Source organism: Acipenser ruthenus, chromosome 9, assembly GCF_902713425.1.
Source record: "Acipenser ruthenus chromosome 9, fAciRut3.2 maternal haplotype, whole genome shotgun sequence".
Taxonomy (NCBI): domain Eukaryota; kingdom Metazoa; phylum Chordata; class Actinopteri; order Acipenseriformes; family Acipenseridae; genus Acipenser; species Acipenser ruthenus.
This window is the reverse complement of record NC_081197.1, coordinates 10,680,777-10,700,590: the sequence shown is the minus strand read 5'-3', so window position 1 is coordinate 10,700,590 and position 19,814 is coordinate 10,680,777. Positions and strand designations below refer to the sequence as shown.

The 19,814-nt window shown below is 38.1% G+C and overlaps 1 protein-coding gene across 2 annotated transcripts; it reads left to right on the top strand.

Annotated features, from left to right (window-relative positions):
* Positions 1-19,006, top strand: LOC117405600 (ferroxidase HEPHL1). 2 transcript variants are annotated; one of them, XM_034923877.2, is made up of 20 exons: positions 1-342; positions 1,545-1,789; positions 2,649-2,861; positions 3,579-3,758; positions 4,364-4,618; positions 5,031-5,199; positions 6,009-6,148; positions 7,199-7,330; positions 8,375-8,580; positions 9,507-9,657; positions 10,399-10,611; positions 10,727-10,937; positions 12,524-12,663; positions 13,583-13,723; positions 14,369-14,475; positions 14,704-14,926; positions 15,229-15,368; positions 16,599-16,761; positions 17,399-17,448; positions 17,615-19,006. In XM_034923877.2, the coding sequence occupies exons 1-19, from the start codon at positions 164-166 to the stop codon at positions 17,443-17,445; spliced, it is 3,255 nt and encodes a 1,084-aa protein (XP_034779768.2). In that variant the 5' UTR covers positions 1-163; the 3' UTR covers positions 17,446-17,448; positions 17,615-19,006. The 2 variants fall into 2 exon arrangements, with proteins under 2 accessions (XP_034779768.2, XP_034779766.2); XM_034923875.2 differs by lacking the exon at positions 17,399-17,448 and having other exon boundaries at positions 2-342; positions 17,615-19,005.
* The last annotated feature ends 808 nt before the right edge of the window (positions 19,007-19,814 follow it).

Below are 19,814 nucleotides of genomic sequence, written 5' to 3'. Positions count from 1 at the left end.
TATCCTTTTTGAAAAGTGACGCCTGAGTGGACAAGGGGCGAGACCGGACTTTTTAGTATTATGCAACCAATGCCACACGGTACTGAGACTGCACTGCAGCCTGAGCACTGATCATTAGCCTTCATGAAGACTGATCTACCGTTACAAAAAACATCGCTGCATCATGATGAACATATCCCAGCGCCCCTGGGTTTTCTCGCTGGTTGCTACTCTCTGCTTCACTCTGGTACGACTCAACGAATGTGTGACCAGAATCTACTACATAGGAATCAAAGAAGAATCCTGGAATTATGCACCGAGTGGCAAAAACATTATAAAGGGGCTCAGCATTGATGAGGACAAGTGAGTATTATACAATGATATGTCTATAATAATCAGTATTATTACACACCTTCACCTTTTTATAACGCAGCAATTTTGTTTTTTCAGTTTGCGCACGTAATATGTGTTTATCGGGAAGACTGAAATGAATGAACCCACTGTTAAATGAAACGGGCACAGTAGTAAATACCAATTGACTAAATAGTAACACTTACTCATCTAAACTGAATGAAAGATCGACTAATAATAAAAATACAAAATATATATTTTAAAATCGTGTTGTTGTTTTTTTTTTTTTTTTTTTTTTTTTTTTTTTTACTTATCCCAAGAAAGGCCCAGGAGGCAGATTGTTCATATCGCTATTTTTCTATTTGTTAATAAATAAATAAAAGTCAGATTCAAGCTTAAATGAAAATGTTGTTGAAAACTATAGTGAGAGTAATTGCAGCCAGACAAAACCGTAAAATAAATACAGGACCCAAAGTCATTTTAAGGTTGTGTTTTCATACTTTTTACCTAAAGTATGCTGCCATATACCAAGGTTGAGACGAAAAATGGAAACGTAATATGTATTATGTTGCACACACTTTAAAGAGTTGGTATGACAGCAGATCTGACAGACTTTGATAGAGGGCTGATAGTTGGTGTTACTAGGTTGGCAGGTGCTGCGATGTCCAATGTATCTAGTGATGCTTCATGAAGAGCATTCTTAAAATTGATTTTGCTTACGCTTTCATCCTGAAAGAACTGTATATAGACAGATCTCTCTTAACATGGATTTCCAGATACCCATGCAAACACAGTTACAATATTTACCCAGCAGGAGGCACTGTCTGCTATGCCAAAATTAAATTTGAAGTAAAGTGAAATAAAAACAATCAAATGAGATTCTCAAAATTTTTTACTCCAAATGATAATTTGCACATCTATCAGAAAGGAAAAAAATACTGAAAAACTGCAGGGTAAGGATATACCTTGTAACTAATACCACACAACAGCATATCCGTTTGATGAGATACACAGGCACCTTTGGTGCATTTTATATAAATTATGATGGTAACCCTAAACTATACTGCTAAATGTAGGAATAATAGAAAACAGTCAAACCAATTTCTTGCCACCAATCAGCTACTCCCTGTTTGTAGTAGAAGTGACTTTTTCCACCTCACTTTTCAATATAATTTTCACCTCTTCTTCATTGGTAACACCTTTTGATTTTCCAGACAGGCTTCGGTGTTTCTGCAGCAAGGGCCACATCGTATAGGAAGCGTGTACAAGAAGGCTGTGTACTGGGAGTACAGAGATGGCAACTATACTGAAGAGATCCCCAAACCCGAATGGCTTGGGTTCCTGGGGCCAGTGCTCAAAGCTGAGGTGGAAGATGTGATAGTCGTCCACTTGAAGAACTTCGCTTCCCGGCCCTACTCCCTGCACCCCCATGGGGTGTTCTATGAGAAGGACTCTGAAGGTACATGTGGGTGATTTCCTGTGTTTAATAATACTGGAATGAAGGTGGAGGGTCCAGACTAAAATAGGATCCGTCTAAGAAAAACTGATATACAAATGCAAAATAGATATTCAAATATTTTCTTTTCCTTAAAAACCTTGCATGGCTCCAAATGAAGTTTGAATGCACAGACATCCTATGTGCATCTTGATAGGGAGCCGGAACAGCCTGAACTGAAGCTATATTATCGGTATTTGTGATATTGCTTACAAAATCAAACTATGTAGATTAGAAAGGCTTTGCTTCCGGTTGGTTAGTATATTCATCAGAAGTGAAAATACTGCGTCTGTCTTTATTTTTTTTTAATCAATGCATAAATGCCTGTCTCTACAGAAATGCAGCTGTTTTGACCAGCAAAAAAAACTTTTCGGCCTTAGTTTCTTTTTTTGTGAGAAATTTTGTTCTTAGTCAAACTTCCAGACAGCAAAGCAACATTTAGATGAAATGAGTGGGTTTAAAAAGCAATAAAACTAGTCAGCCTGTTGGTTTGGGCAGATCCTTTCTGGTGCATGTTTACATAGCCTGTCAGAAAATGTTGTCACCACTGTGTGGGTTTTACTTGGTGGTTTATGACAGTGCAGTGCATTCCCTTTCTTCAACACTAAAACTTTATTGATTTTAAAATATTGAAATGCATTGCGCTGGATTAGATACAATGGTGTATTACTGATGTTTCACACGGGGCAGTTTCAAAAATGAAGACTTGTGGCTTAACAGCATTTAGTTTGCCTTTCAAAAAACACTGAGAAATACACTACCTTGGAGATACCTTGATAAAACCTGGCCATTAACCTAATTTAGTTCTCATTTTGTCTTCTAGGTGCACTGTATCCTGATGGGACATCTGGAAAACAGAAGAAGGATGATTCTGTGCCTCCTGGAGGAAGTCACACCTACACCTGGATAGTGAAGCAGCAATTCGCCCCTACTGAGGACGATCCAAACTGCCTGACGTGGGCCTACCATTCTCACAGAGATGAGCCCAAGGACATGGCCTCAGGATTGATAGGCGCTCTCCTCACTTGTAAAAAGGGTAATTTCCTGTCCTTTCTTATACACTCTTTTTTTGTGACAAACTCATGCCTTAATCTGTAATGATTTAGACTGCTCTGGTATTCCCATATCAATAAGGAAAACCTGTGTCGCCAACTTGAGCCTTGATAACCTATACATTAATACTGAACTGTACATTAATGGTGTGAGACTATCTGCATGCCATAGTATGAAAAGGTAGGGAGGAGTGGAAAAGTTCTTATTTCTAGTTGGCCAGCAGCTAGTGAAAAAGGATAAAGAAAGGAAATCTAGATTTGTAGGTTTCCATTGGCTTGAAAAGTGTTGATTGTCCGTGTGTTTCGCATATACCTGTAGATTGCAAAGGTAGTAAATTAATAACATCTGTGGTAGCTCAAATCCTTTGCAAATGTATATTATTTGTAGAGAAGACAATTATCTGTGAGCAAGTGGTCAGAGTAGATTAAAATGAGATCGTTTGCTCAATACCTTTAATGAGGGGACCGTTATCTATATCTAGCCTAGATATTTATTACGAAAGGGATCCAGGAGGGGTAAAGTAATATATTACCAGGCCAGTATACCCCAGTCATTCTGCATTGTATTATCTGGCTCAATACGTGTTGGAGAGCAGTGTATAAATGTGTGCAATAGAAATGTTCCCTTTTATTTGTTTCAGTGCATATCAACAGAATGTTTAATTGCGCTCAAAACAGTGCTGCTGTTTCCACTCTCTCAGGTGTCTTGCAGGGGCAGTCCCAAGATCGGACAGACGTTGACAAAGACTTTATCTTGATGTTCAGTGTGGTGGATGAGAATCTGAGCTGGTACCTGGATGAAAACATAGAGGCACACTGCACAAACCCCTCCACTGTCGACAGGGATGAGGAGGAGTTCCAGGAGAGTAACAAAATGCATGGTGCGTGTTTTAAAACATAGGAATGTGATAGAAACAGGAGCTTATTTTAAAATACCCGTGGAGTAAGCACCAGAACCATCGCATTGCCAGTGAAGATCATTTGGTAAAGAAAGCGTTTATAAAGTGCAACGCACTGTCAACGCAAACCCTGCACCCAGAATCAGCTGCTGAAATCAACATTAAAAGCATGGAAATGTGCATTATAAAAACCTGTGCAAAAATATGCTGAAACACATCCATGTAATACTGCATTTTAGAGCAATCCGTCTCCAGAGACAAAGTGAGGTCAAAGTGGGTATAGTGGAAGAGTCTGTATGAACGCTAGAAAGAAAACAGGCAACTGGCTAGACGACAGGAACTGAGGTCCTTGGGTTGCAATCGGGAGGTGATATTCAGGGATTTTAAAATGGGTAAGATAACGGGTGTAATATGAGTGCTCCAAATTTTTTAAAAAAAAGAAAGAAAGTGAAATTATGTGGAGGAACTGGTTGTTGTAAAACATTCTGAATCATTGTCTACTGCCGATTCTTACAATACGGTACTTTGTAATACTGTACAGTGTGGGAATGTGTCTTTTTCACTGCTGACATACTTCTCTGCTGTAGCTATCAATGGCTATCTGTTTGGAAACCTGCCTGGTCTTGAGATGTGTGCTAACAAGAAGGTGTCCTGGCACATGTTTGGAATGGGGAATGAGGTGGATATCCACTCTGCTTATTTCCATGGACACAGCGTCTTGGACAGGGGCCACAGAAGTGATGTCATCAGCCTCTATCCAGCCACGTTTGTGACCTCAGAGATGATCACAGAGAATGTGGGGAAATGGATGCTGAGCTGTCAAGTTAATGACCACATACAAGGTACACAGTGGCTGTGTTCTTATTAAGAGCATAAGTGAATAATACTGATCTAGACAAGTGCAAATAAATTATCTTCAAGAAAAATAGTGGAATTGTAATATTCACCTAACAGTGTAAAATCTTATCAGAATATAAATAAATAAATATCACCTTTAAAGATGTAAAAAAAATCACGTGATTACAAATACATTAGAGTTTCCAGACTTTTGAACTGGTAATATAGTTAACGAATGACAGACTTTTAATTGTTTGTTTGTTTTTCAAATTCTGCTGATTGATTTTTTTTAAACTGAACACGACAGTAAAAAAAAGGAACATATGAAAAATGAGAAAACTTTAGAGAAATAAGTAACCCTTAAAAAACAGTTTCTTTGAACATCTCCTCTTCTGTTATTTATTTTCTTTTATCCAGCTGGGATGCAGGCACTGTATCAGGTGTCAGAATGCAACGCCGGAGTCCACAAAACGCCCTCTACTGGCAAAGAGAGGAAGTACTACATTGCTGCCGAAAGTGTATTGTGGAACTATGGTCCTTTGGGTTACAGTACTTACGATGGTCTAGCACTGAATCTTACTGGAAGGTAATTTTGTGAGAGCCTGTGTCACTTTACTTTACTGAAGTCTTGTCTGGAAATGTACTGAAGCGGATGATGAATCACTCTTGCACACAAATACCAAAGCACTGAATGAATCAACACTGGGGCCCATTCACAGTGTTTAACTGCTTACTACGGTATTACATTTTAAAAGCACAGCAAGTGTGGGTAAGCGGCCAGTTCATGACTCATTAAACAGGCTGTTGAATTGTAATGAGTGTGGCTCATTCATTTGTAACTGATGTCTAACATTTAAATAAATTATATTGGATTTAACTGTAAACCAATACATATCAGTTAGTTTGCACTGTAATGTAGAACGTGACTGTGATTGAAATTGCTTGTTCTCTTTGATTTTACATTTACTGGAGAAAATTAATTTAAAAAAAAAAGGTGAAAAAAGAATCAATAAATTCAACGCATTGTTTTTGAGAGCAATGCAGATTGTTTGCTCTATGGAATTTAAAACATTATATTTTACACATTTCTACAATAAGTAGTAAAGTCAAGATAAAATGTTTAGATGCAGATTAAAAATAACACGAGGAAAGAAACCAACAAAGACGATTTTTACATCAAAATTAAACAGCTGAAGTCCGGGAATCCAACTCTGCCTCTGCTTAGCAACGCTGTGTAATTTGAAACTGTGTGAACTGCCATTTTGTAGTTGAAAAGAATGCCAGAGTAAATTACAAAATGAGATCCGGTTTAATAAATAGCGTTAAACTCTCAACGCTTGTATACATTGAAATAACTCCAAAGAGATTACATTGTGCCATTGTTTTTCATTGCAGTAAATCTGAAACGTTCTTTGGTAAGAGTGGGGGAAGGATCGGAGGAGAGTACATGAAGGTTGTTTATGTGGAGTACACTGACAACACGTTCGCCACAAAGAAGGAGCGGACCAGGAATGAAAAACACCTTGGGATCCTTGGTACTTGCCTCCTGCATTAATTTTGTATCCATATAGTTTTAAATCCTGAGAATTATTTGCAGGGGTACTCTCCTGTTAAGTGTAAGTTTTGTTCTACGTAGACTTTTGCCTTTGTTAACGTCTAGCTCCACCTGCTATATCATTATCACTACAGGGATGCATATAGTCTGTCTATAGTAGATTGACATACGCGTGTTGCGATTATATTTAATATGCAAGTGCATAGTGTTGGTGTAGACCTCAATATCACAATTCAGTTTCTAGGTGAACCTCTTATTCATGACCTCATTTCTACCTACCATGAGTATAAATGAAAGCAGGGCTATTCAGGGGTTGCAGTTTAAAAACCTCATTTTCTGATGCGACTTCACGCTCTGACCTCTCTGTTAAGCTTCTCATTCTGATTTGAAAAGCTTTATAGATAATCTAACTGTACAGCATTATATATACCACAGTACTCCACAGTACGAGCTTGGGGACAGGTCATAAACCTCAACCCCCACATTGCATTTTAAAATCCCCAAGTCTCTGCAGCCAATCAGCGTGATACACAGGAGTGTGGTACGTAAGAGAACTGCACCCATTGAGAACAGCGTAGCGTATGCCCACTTTCAGCCAATCATGTTACTGGGGCAACTTGCAACCACGGCAACTGGATAGACAGCTGTGGTTGTAGCACTAAATCTGTAACAGTGCTATAACCTTTTAAAAACAAAAATACAAACTCTTGCCATGCAAGCACTGGAACGGTTTACAGAGCGCTGGCACTGCTGGTTTTTGTTACACAGACTGTTGGCAGAGCGGACAAGTTTTTTCAGATTTTGTATAATGTCCTGCCCTCTAGTGGATAAACATTTTTGTAACCATAAAGGAAAAGAACATTTAATGTAACCTTTTTCTCCTTTGATGATTAATGATTTAATGTGTTTTATAGATTACTTTTAAATCTTAATGACAGGTACATTCAATTCAAGCTCTGACAAACCTGTACTCACCTACATGAAGTATTAATATTGGTAATAGTGTGTATATATTGTTTTTTGTTTTAAGGCCCGGTTATCAAGGCTGAAGTTGGTGACACAATTTTAGTGACATTCATGAATAAAGGGGACAAGAATTTGAGCATACAGCCACATGGAGTACAGTACAGCAAGGGATCTGAAGGCACAAACTATATAGATGGTAAGTCTTTGATTAAAAAGCTCAGTCTTAGGGGGCTCCTGAGTAGCGCATCCAGTAAAGGCGCTCCACGTGGAGTGCAGGATGCGCTCTATAGTCTGGACGTCGCGAGTTTGAGTCCAGGCTATTCCACAGCCGACCGTGGATGGGAGCTCCCAGGGGGGCGACGCACAATTGGCCGAGCGTTGCCCGGGGGGGAGGGAGCTGCCCGAGAGCTGTGTTGTCTTCCGACGCTGTAGCTCTTGGTTGGCTGCATGGTGAGTCCGTAGTGTGAAAAAAAGCGGTCGGCTGACGGCACACACTTCGGAGGACAGCGTGTGTTCGTCTTCGCCCTCCCGAGTCAACGCTGTGGTGGTAGCGGTGAACTGAGCTTCAAATAATAATTGGCCATTCCAAATTGGGAGAAAATAATAATAAAAAAAAATAATTGGCAACAACTAAATTTATAAAAACAAACAAAAAAAACCCCAAAAAAACAACTCCGTCTTTATTAACTTCCATTTATATAATGCACCAGATAGAGTTAATAAAAACGTAACACCAGCCACAACATTGTCAATAGGACAAAGGGCCGCCATGGCACTGATTTAGATGGCAAGTTGAAATGTGTTTAAATTGTTCTTTAGGGAATCATCACCAATCTCCAGTGATTACTACCTTCATTCTTGGAAATGGAAGCCTTGTTTCTAAAGTTTTGTCCAGTACCTGTGCATTTATAGCAACATTAATGTACAAGCTCCCTTGGTTTACAAATAATAACTCCATGACAGGTACCTGGGATGGAAATAAGACCCCCATTGCTTAGCAGTGTGATCCATTCCTGGTTTTATTAGGAGTATAAGACACAACTGAGCTTGTTACCTATACACTGTGGCTAATCAGGCTCATAATAAAACCTGGAATGGGTGAAACTGCTATGCAATAGGAGACTTATTTCCATCCCCGAGAATATTTAATCTCCTAACAGTGTATAGAATATTTAATAATGAAACATAGACTTGCACTATATCTTCATCTTTCTTTCTTTGTCATTGATATGCACGTGAGGTTTTGAGAAACCCGGATCTCATGTTCAGCCCAATGAGATCTTCACTTACAGATGGACAGTGACTGAGGGCCCTTCCCAGAGCGATCCAGACTGCCTTTCTTACCTTTACTACTCAGCAGTCGATCCTGTTCAGGATACAAACTCTGGACTCGTCGGGCCTCTGCTGGTGTGCAGGAAGGATGCACTCAATGAGAAAGGCTTACAGGTAATGGGACCCTGAAAAACTTAAGAATATATCGGTTACATGGATTGTTAATTGTGATAGGTTAAATGGCTGGCTCCCTACACTCTGATAGGTTGAGCAGGTAAATGTAAGTCATAAGCTAATATACAGCTGGACATATTGATTCTAGCTGTTTTTCTGGATCAACTACAATACTTGCGCTGTGTAACCTCTCAGCTCAACAGTGTCAGTGTTAATAGCAAAGCAAAGAAGTGCTTTACATTTTAAACAGATACTTTAAGTAATTAACACTGCGGTCTGTAAATTATCTTGGATCTTAATGTAGAGAAAACTATTAAAGGACTTATGTAACGCCTCATAGTATCATTAAATCTGAGATACTGGATACCCAGTTGTTGTTTATTGCTTAAATAACGTATGCTCATTAAGAGTTTTTAAATATACGTATATACATATAGTGAGTTATTATGTCCTATGTGCATCTCTTTTTTTACATCTTGTGCAGTTTGGGCACATCTCTGAAATTGGAATCTAAAGTGGTTCTGTATCTACAATGCACAGGGTTACATCAGTACATGATGGTGTAAGATGTACTGACTAATTAATGACATAAATATAATTGAACAAACAATAATTGAACTGCTCGTTCCTGTGGTGCTAGGTTTCCCATTATCAAAGTCATTTTGCACTGTTGTAATTTTGCAGTTGTCCAATGCGTTTCCAGTAGATATACTATGCATTTAGCTTCCGTAATCATAGTTTGCCATGTTTTGAATATGCTTTACTTTACCTCTTTGAGCTTTACAGTGAGCTTATTGCACTGTTTAGGGTTAGCGAATCCAGCTTCAGAATGTCAGATTGCTCTTGTGCGCGATTTAACATCCTCGTTGAGAGAGGTTTAGGGTTACTTGCCTCATCAGTGATGTGTTGATTTCTCTTTGGTTTAGAGAGGGGTTGATAAGGAGTTCTATCTGCTGTTTACCGTTTTTGATGAGAATTTGAGCTGGTACCTGGAAGGCAATATTGAGAGGTTTGTAGCAGAGCCCTCCAGTATAGATCAGATGGATGAAGACTTTCAGGAATCCAATAAAATGCACGGTATGTATTCATCAGAATATAATAACACATCTCTAAAGGACCACCTGTCATATATTCCCTAATGTATTGTTTATACAGTATATTGTACATGAAAGTGTTGTCATAAAAAACAAACGCTGTTCTCTAAAGATTACTTTTAGACTGTTCCTTGAATGTTTGCCGGTTTCCACTTTGCACGTATATATATAATTTGTTTTATTTTTTTTATCTCAAGTACGTTCTTTTGTAACTGTTTAATAACACTTGTACTTACAAAATGTAATCACTGTTCATTATTTAAACATCCCTGCAGCACTCTGCTTGTGGGTGTAAAATGTGGGATATGATATATCTTACATCCACTAGGGGCAAAGTGTTGCAAGGAGGACAGGTTAATGCATCATATGTACTTGGAGATCAGACATGATTCTGAGAAATCGATTGAGGCCACAGCGCTGCTTTAAAAAAGTCACCAGGATGTAAGGCTTAAAACAGAAATATATACAAAGTGAATCTGAACAAGAGGAATACATTAGTTAAGATAACTCTGATACTACATAGCCACACCACGTTGCACTTAAAGTTGTTGCTATTTGTTTGGCATTTGTATATAGAGCCTCCTGGTACCTAATTATTTTACAAGATCGTTTGAGTATTTCTCTCGAAAGGCATTGGTGTACATTACAGCTGTGTTCGGCCTTATGATTCATAGGACAGCTTGTGAATGTTGATTTTTATTAGGTTGATGGATTTCTCTTGCAGCGATTAATGGATACATGTTTGGTAATATGCCCGGCTTGGACATGTGCAAGGGGGACAACGTCTCCTGGCACTTGATGGGACTGGGGAATGAGGTGGACATTCATGGGGTCTATTTCCAAGGAAACACCATTCAGAGAGGAGGAATGACACGAGACACACTCAGCCTGTTCCCCCACACCTCAGTCACTGCAGCCATGCAGCCTGACACTGCTGGTAGGGCTCCATGCTAATTACTGTTCCTCATAAGAGCTAAGAAAATAAATTCTAAAGCATTGGTAATTATCACTCATTTAAACACTAAAATTGAGTTTTTGAGTCTGTTTTTCAGGCAAGTTTGAAATAAGCTGCCGGACCAGCGATCATTACCTGGGGGGAATGAAAGGGTTTTATTCCGTGCAGGACTGTGGCAACAGGACTGTCCCACACCAGCTGTTTGGGTCCTTGAGGACATACTACCTCGCTGCAGAGGAGCTGGAGTGGGACTATTCACCGGACAGGAGCTGGGAGTTGCAACTGCACAATGCCTCTATGGAGGAGAGGTGGGAGCATTTCACTTGAGTGTATATAGGGGTCTATTCAGTGGATCTAGAAAACTGCAGATCTAATGCCACACTTAAAATCATTCAAATAAGACTCTTTGTGCACCAGTGTAACACAAATCAAGTGTTATAGAAATTATTTGTAATAATACGTACTGCGCCCGTGATATATCATAGACAGCAGTATTTAGATCAGCCGTTAAGATCATGGTCTGAATCTGCAATTTGATATTCTTTGTATCATCAACTTTCCATTTTGTGTTGATAAAAATCCTTATATAATCCTATATATTTCTATTGCGTATACTGTTGTTAAGTTTAATTCTGTGTTGCAGTTGGAGAGTTTTTAATCTCAACACATGTTGCTTTTCTGGTTTTTAAGTATAGTGTTCATTTCTTTATCACCTGTAAAGCACAGCTTGTTACTGCATTCAAGTGATGTTGAGTGAAAGGGTAAACCTGAGAGCTTTGCATTTGTTGTTGTACGATTGCAGAAGAATCTGTTTGCAGTGCATTACTCCAACACCTGTTGTATGTTCACACCTTAATTATAGGGTATTATACAGGGCAGGTACGAGTAAATGAAGTAAAGTATGCAGGAACCAGATGATTAACACAATCTCTGCTAGTATTGCTCTTTGTATGCTTTCCTTTCTCAAACCTGTAGAGGGCAATATTTAAACAGCTCTGTGTGAGTCGCAATCACACAAACACAATGCATTACCACCTGTGCTTTATGGCAAAATTATCATTTAGAGATATCTGTAAATAATTTGCAGATATCTTTAAATAATGTTTTGCTAGCGTGGTATGCCAAACTGTCTTGTAGCGTTATCTCTAAAATAACTTCCTGTTTATTTATAGATATCTGTAAATCATTTTAAGATATCTTGAAATGAACAGGACGTCATTTCAAGATATCTTGCTCTATGTTTTGAATGGACTGCCTGTCCATTTAGAGAGGTCTTTAAATGAACAGGAAGTTATTTTTAGATATCTTACCTTGTAAATTGAATTTCAGATGTGTGAAAATGCATTTTAGATATCTCATTTAAAGCTCAATTTAAAGGAAATGATGTTCAGATATCTCTAAATGTTTTTTAGATATCTTAAAATGATTTAGAGATATCTCTAAATCAATTTGTAATATCTCCATTTCAGTTTTAGATATCTCAAAATGAAATTAAGATATCTTCAAAATGTTTTATTTACAGGTGAATTACAGATATTTCTAAATATTTCAAGATTTGAGATAACCCTAAACGATAAGTTGGCTTGCCATAGTGCTTAGGATTGATTATAGGCTCTAACACATTCTATATATTGTTCCCCAGTAATAAAAAAAAACATGTAATATGGAGTATATACTGTGTAATCCAGACATTGATAGTTGTATGATACTTTTAAACTACACTAATGAAGTGACTTGCCCATAATTCTTCATAATCCACTGTTGTATTCTCTCTCTCTCTCTCTCTCTCTCTCTCTCTCTCTCTCTCTCTCTCTCTCTCTCTCTCTCTCTCTCTCTCTCTCTCTCTCTCTCTCTCTCTGTGAATGTAAAGCAAGTTTTCCTTTTACCTTTGCAGTTATGGTCACACCTTTGTTGGTAAAGGGGAAGATTTGATTGGTTCCAAGTACAGAAAGGTTGCATACAGAGAGTACACCAACAGCCAGTTCACAGAGCTGAAAAAGAGATCTCCACAAGAAGAACACTTGGAGATATTAGGTACTGTGACTCAATTGAATATGCTTCTGCCTCTTTTCCACTGTACAACCGAGCCATGCCGGGTCCGTACCGAGCCCTCACGGTGCGGTTAAGGAGAGCCTGGGTTGTTTTTCCACTGCAGAGCCGAGCCGTGCCACTGACGTCACACGCAACGAAAGATGGTTTTTATTAATTATTGTTATTAATTAACTCAGTTTGCCAAAAGATGCACCTACAAATGATGTTCAAAAATTAATAGACCAACAGTACAGCTATATCTTGTATTGCTATATTTTGTCCTGTTTAAGGATAGTTGTTGTTTTGTTTGAGCGCTTAAAAAAAAAGAAGCTGCGTGAGCGCAATGAGAGTTTCCGCATTTTTTTTTCTTTATATTAATATAATAAAGGTCAAGAATGAGATATTTGGTAGAATTTTGTGTTTTGGAGTTTGAGTTGTGTACTGTACCCGCGGATTATGTGCATTTGCTTCAAATCATCAGAAATTTTGACATAAACTTTCTCATTTCTGACACACAAATCCAGATCTTCCTGAACACTTCCATCTGCCAACAGAGAAACTAAAGTCTGCACTTCCTCAGTGTCCCAAGGCTGTTCTTTTCTCTAATCACACTCATTGCCTGCCATGCTGCTTGTCTTTTGTCTTTCTGGAGTGTTCTGACTGATGCAACGTAATGACCAAAATCCTTAACCCCGCCCCTGGCTTGGCTCGGCTCGCAGCCGGATTCAGATGTCTTGTGAGGCTGGAGTTTCGACGCCCGTGGTTCAGAACCCTGCTACTTGCTCTTTAACCTACCTTGATTGCCATCATTCACATTTACATTTCTGGTGCACCACTGGTTATTTTTAAGATTTAGTTCCATAAATAATGGGGTGCTTTTGTTGGTTCACAAAATATAAATATATTTCTATTTTTTTTATAGGCCCAGTAATAAGAGCAGAAGTTGGCGATGCCATACTAGTTGTTTTTAAGAATAAGGCCAGTCGCCCGTACTCCGTTCATGCTCATGGCGTGGAACGGGTCGATTTGGATAACACACTTGAAGTGCCAAATACTGAGCCAGGTAAGCAGGATCTAATAGTTCCCATTTCAGGCTGAATATATCTTTAATTATTTACTGTATGACAGGTAATGACTTTTATCTTCTACATTTCACCTAAGAGTGTTGGGAATATACAAATTAAAAGTGAAATGGGGTTTTGGCCAATATCCTGAAAACACATATAAACTATCCTTGCTGTATAGAGGGTCTCTGGCAGTTCTCGCTGATAACTTGGCGCAAGGAACTACGGTTCCTCTCAATTATCATGTATGCAATTCATTGGAATGCACTGTACTTGTATAATTCTTTAAAACATTACACCTACAGTAATATTATATTGGCACACCATGGCTACATTGTAAAAAAAAAAATCTGTAAATGTAATTTTTTCTTAATTTTCCAGAATATATATTCAGACAGGCACAACACTTCAACACTGCTCTTACAACTAAATGTATTTCCTCTGCAACAAGTATTAGGTCCCCACCTGTGCCCCTCACTTAAATTCTATGCAGCACAGACTGTATGTGGCCCTAGGGACCCTAATACCTGCTGCACATGAAGTGATCTTATACTGTGACATTAAAAGTGATCAGTCAAAGCAAATCTAACGTCTGGAGAAATTCTACAGAAGGCCAGTTTTTATTTTGTATTTCTTTTTTTAAGGTGACGTAAAGATGTACAGATGGAATGTTCCTGAAAGATCCGGTCCTGGCAGATCTGACCCCAACTGTTTAACTTGGGTTTATTATTCATCAGCGGACATTGTGAAAGTAAGACACTTCTAGTCAAGGCACAATCCACCTACACTTTAAAAAACACTGGGCATATTTACACCTGCTCTGAAAGATGTACATTCGTCATCACTTTAACAATCGCTGTCTTCACTGAGCCTGGGAGAAGAGCCAGTGTGACCTGATTCAGAGATAAAAATGTTAACAGTGACAATGACTGGGAGAAGGGTTGAAGTGTAACTAAAACCAATTCTTGTGTCATTTCAGGACATGTACAGCGGTCTGATTGGACCACTGATAACCTGTCGGAAAGGATTTCTGAATGAGAAGGGTCTGAGGAGAGATGTGGACAGAGAGTTTGCTCTTCTTTTCATGGTGTTTGATGAGAACGAGTCCTGGTATCTGGATGAGAGCATTCAAACATACCTCCATAAAGACCCAGAGGAGGTTGAAAAAGACGAACATTTCTTAGAAAGCAATAAAATCCATGGTACGCGCAAACACAGTTTGATGCAAAGCAAAAGCTATTAATCATAAGGCAATTTATGAAAAAGATCAAATATAGCTAAAATGTATTCAAAGATTTTGGACTTTTGTAAAACACAAGCTTATTGAAGTAAATTTGTGTTTTGTATGTAAAGGCAGTTTGTAAAACCACCAAGGGAACTGATTTAAGCTACAATATCCTGAAAATATATGATATTAAGCAGATTCAAGAGGAGCAAAGCCTTTTTAATTACATGGTTGATTTATTTTAGAAAATGTTTATAAATGTCACATATCTTATTTCAGCAATCAATGGGAAAATCTATGGGAATCTTCATGGTCTCACAATGACTCAGAATGAGAAGACTGACTGGTACTTGCTGGGAATGGGCAATGAAATAGACATACATACGGTTCATTTCCATGCACAGAGCTTCATCTTTAAGGTAACATTCAAATTCAAACGATAAGCTTGAAATACCAGTACTGTGTTTATTTTTGCATCCGTAGCTTTGCATGCAGTCGTAAGATAATCAGGGGTAGGTGTACTAAGAGGGGCCAGTCGCAGCGCAAACATACTGCAATTTGCATTTTCGTTGCGACAAAGTATACATTTTGTCCTATGTACTATAAGAAAATATTTTAATGAAAAGAGCCACAATATAGTAATTTAAATATATGTTGTGTCGTCTTAGCAAGATCTCTATTGCGAGAGTCATGCAACATTGTTCAAATAAATAGCGGGAGTTGGGTTGGGTTGAGCCCGCTCCTTCTCCACCCTTGCTCCGCAGTGGTGGAATGACCTTCCTACAGATGTCAGGACTGCCCAGTCCCTGACCACATTCCGGCGCCTCCTTAAGACTCACCTCTTCAAACAGCACCTGTAGAACTCCTCTGTTTGTATCCTGGGACACTATCACCCTTCATGTAAATGTGCTTTATTTTGCTCTTATCTGCCCCCTATTTTACTGCATTTAATCCTGTACTTCAGAATACTGTAATCTGCCAAGTGTTTAACCTGTAGTACTTTGTATTTAATCATATCCTGATGTAACTATCACTATTTAATCATATCCTGATGTCACGATCACTATTATCTGCTGTATTATTGAATTGTGGTTTGTCACACTTGTACTTTGCTTGAACAAAAGTTATTGTATTTCTTGCTCTTATTGTATTACTTGTATTGTAACAATGTATTTGCTTACGATTGTAAGTCGCCCTGGATAAGGACGTCTGCTAAGAAATAAATAATAATAATAATAATAATATTAATCTACACTTGAACCGCAAACAGAAACAGCTGCTGCAAAGCATTCCGTAAAAAGTCGCTAATAGCATTGCTCTTGTTTAGTACATTTCACCCTGGACTAACGACTCGTTTGCAACTGGTTTGCGACCATTGCGACAGGCGCAACACTTTAGTACACCTACCCCCCAGAGAAAAGAAACTCAGTAATAAGTCTTTGTTTTTTGTGTTTTACTTCTATAGTGAACAGAGGCTTATGAATAAAGTTTTAGTGTAAAATTGAGCACACACACACACAAAAAAAAAAGCCATAGAAAAAATAAAAATATTTATTTAATCATTTTTTTGTAAATGGTGCACGCTTGCTCAAGAAGTTGTGGCTAGTATTACATTATTCAGTTGTGTTGTTTGATTTGGTTTACTACAGACAGACAAAGCGCATCGAGCAGATGTGTATGACCTCTTCCCTGGGACATTCCAGACAGTGGAGCTGATCGCAGAGAACCCTGGAACCTGGCTCCTGCACTGCCATGTGGCAGATCACATCCACGCCGGCATGGCGACAACATTCACAGTCGTCAGCCAATCGGGTGAGTGTGTTAGCAAAAAGGCAATTCTAAATATCATCATGTAGCGGTACATTCTATGAAATATTTTTACAAAACTTTAATGAAACACTGTTTTTATAATTATAGTTTATTTTTTTTTATAAATTGCCAAATTAATGTTATTAGAGTAGAATAGGACACAATTATACAAATGAAGTCCTTAGTTAAAGAGTAAAATCTATGTATTTATCGATGTGAAACTGAAGAAAGGTTATCTTGAATAATAAACTGTGTAAGCCTTTACCTTACAGACTACAGTGCAGTATATATTGTTATATTTTTCAGGGGGTACAATATTCACTAAAGATTATTATGGTGGGGGCTCGTATTCTTCAAATGGTAATATCCTTAGCAGTTTTTAAATATATTCATGTATTGAAAGTTATTATTTTATGTGTACTTCACAAATGCCTAAATCATTTTGTAGTTTTACTTTTTTTTTAATTCATATTTATATCAACATTTCTACATATTGTATGTTAATGGACAACATTTATGACACCCTGCTAAAGTTATTCAATGGCGGACACAGGTTTAATGCATTGAGTTCCTGGCGTTAACAGGGGTTAATTCCTGCTGGAGGTAATGCAACATGATAATATTAACATTGTGGTTTCAGAATCCCTAGCAACACCACTAGAACTGAATTTCATGAAGACACTGTAGGAGGTATGATTCAAAACCTGTTTCGATCAGAGCATGTCATTACGCACCTTTAAATTATTGGTCAGTCCTGCACTGAGTGTGCCCCTCATTTGTTATTTGTGTGTGTGTGTGTGTGTCACCCCCCCCCCCCCCCCCCCCTCCATTGACACTTTTCTTTTACTTTTAACAGCTGCGGGTGAGTTGAAAATCAATTTCTTTGGGAAGAAGCTGGACAATACAGAAGCTAAAGTGGCACTGATCACACTCTTCATCGTAGGATTACTGTACTAATTCTTGCATAGATCGCTTTCCTTACTCTTTAAAGAGGAGGAAGTCCTATTTTCCTGTTCAAAGATCCGTGTTGCCAAATGATAATCTGTAAACTAGAAAAGTGAGACTGTTCTGGCACAAAAGAGTTCCTAGTGCACTCCAATGTTTATGCTGCTAATGTTTTTAATATGACTCTTTAAAAAGAAATATGGCCTTAGTTATCTAATATTGAACACTCTACAACTTTGTACCTGGCTTGCGATTTTCAAATTCAGCACCACAGTTTTAGTTTGATGTTGCTACATGTTTCAGAGGGAAAGGAATGCACTAGACAAATATTTGAAGCTATTGTTATCACCAGTAATGCTTTAGGTAAAAAGGGGAAGTGTCAGACCTCACGCTCATCTTCAAAAACGTTTATAACAATAACAGATAGTGAATTGCTCTAAATATATTTTGAAGGAATGTGTGTTAATTGATTGCAGAGCACAAAAAACAGATACAGAACAGCAGGTCTGAATTCCAGTCTGGCTCTAAAGTGTAATTGAAGAGCGTGCTGTTGTAACATGTTCGACTGTGTATTACGTGAAATGGTACAGGATATGTACAGTGAGAACTAGAGGGCCTGTTGGTAAGGTGTTTACAAGATTCCAACATACATTATTGCCAGTACTGCTGTAAAAAGCACTGTACCGCTGTGATTCCTAGATGGGTAAATGAAGCATATAACTTGAACGCAGTGTAAGATGTAGTGTCATGCATTACATTACTTATAAACAAAACTCTTTCTATGGTTGCAAATCACTTCTGTAACACAGTACTGTTATTGTTATGTCCTATTATTGCTTATAATTGCTGAGTGTACAGTTACTGTACGTTGCATTGTTATTTTAAAAAAAAATCAGCTGATTTAAATTTAACATCATTTTTGAAACTTTTTTTGTTGTTGTAATAAATGCATAATGATGTTAATATAGTATCATACCACAAAAGTGAATGGTATTTTTATAATAAAAAAGTTCCCCTCCAAATATTCAGAATTTGTATTTCATTTAAGCCATTTTTAAAAAAAATATATATATATTAACCTGTGTCAGCGTGTTTGAGTGTTATAACATATATTTGGGGTCAGCAGTGTGGAGTAGTGGTTTGGGCTTTGGACTCTTGACAAGAGGGTTGTGGGTTCAATCCCAGGTGTGGGACACTGCTGCTGTACCCTTGAGCAAGGTACTTTACCTAGATTGCTCCAGTAAAAACCCAACTGTATAAATGGGTAATTGTATGTAAAAATAATGCGATATCTTGTAACAATTGTAAGTTGCTCTGGATAAGGGTGTCGGCTAAGAAATAAATAATAATAATATTTGTGTCTAGTTTAATCATCTAAACAAGGTGAATATTAGTAACACTGCCAGTCAGCATAAAAGTAGTTGCAGGAGCATGCCTTTGTATTCCACAGAATGACAACCTGTGAAATAGGGGGGAAGGTTGTGTGGCTGCAGCAGAAACTACTATATCTTTGGGAAGGGCTGGGCTGGGCTAAGCTGGGCTGGGCTGGGCCCAGGTCTCTGATAAAGTAACACATAGAAGGGTAAACTGCAGAACAAGGTTGAAAACAGTCACCCAGGAATAATATTGTAGTATAAAACTGAACTTGAATGTGGAACACTAGCTTTATTTGCTAGTTTTACTATAGGGCATTAGGTGGAACTATAATTAAACGCCTACCACAGCTTTGTGTGTATATTTTTCTTGATCGGAAAAACACCATATGAACCTAAAAACAGGAGACTGTGTACAGGACACACCCTGAAACAGCCATGCTTCAGGAGAGACAAAGACAATGAGAATGAACAGCCCTACCTGCTGGCCCATATTGAGGTTCTTTTTGGTGAACAGTTTCTATTTTTTTAAACTTTGAGCCAGACACACTAAGCTATTTCCCTAAGCATTGTTTAAATTTAAATGTCTATTTTGACTCTTCCTCTAAAATATTTGGAATAAAGCTTTATTACATTTGAGAAAGGACATATCTGTGAGGAAAATGTTGAAGGTTAAGCATGCCATGAAAAGTATTCTGCAGTCATATGGCTACTTAGCAACTTAGTTCAACTATTGGT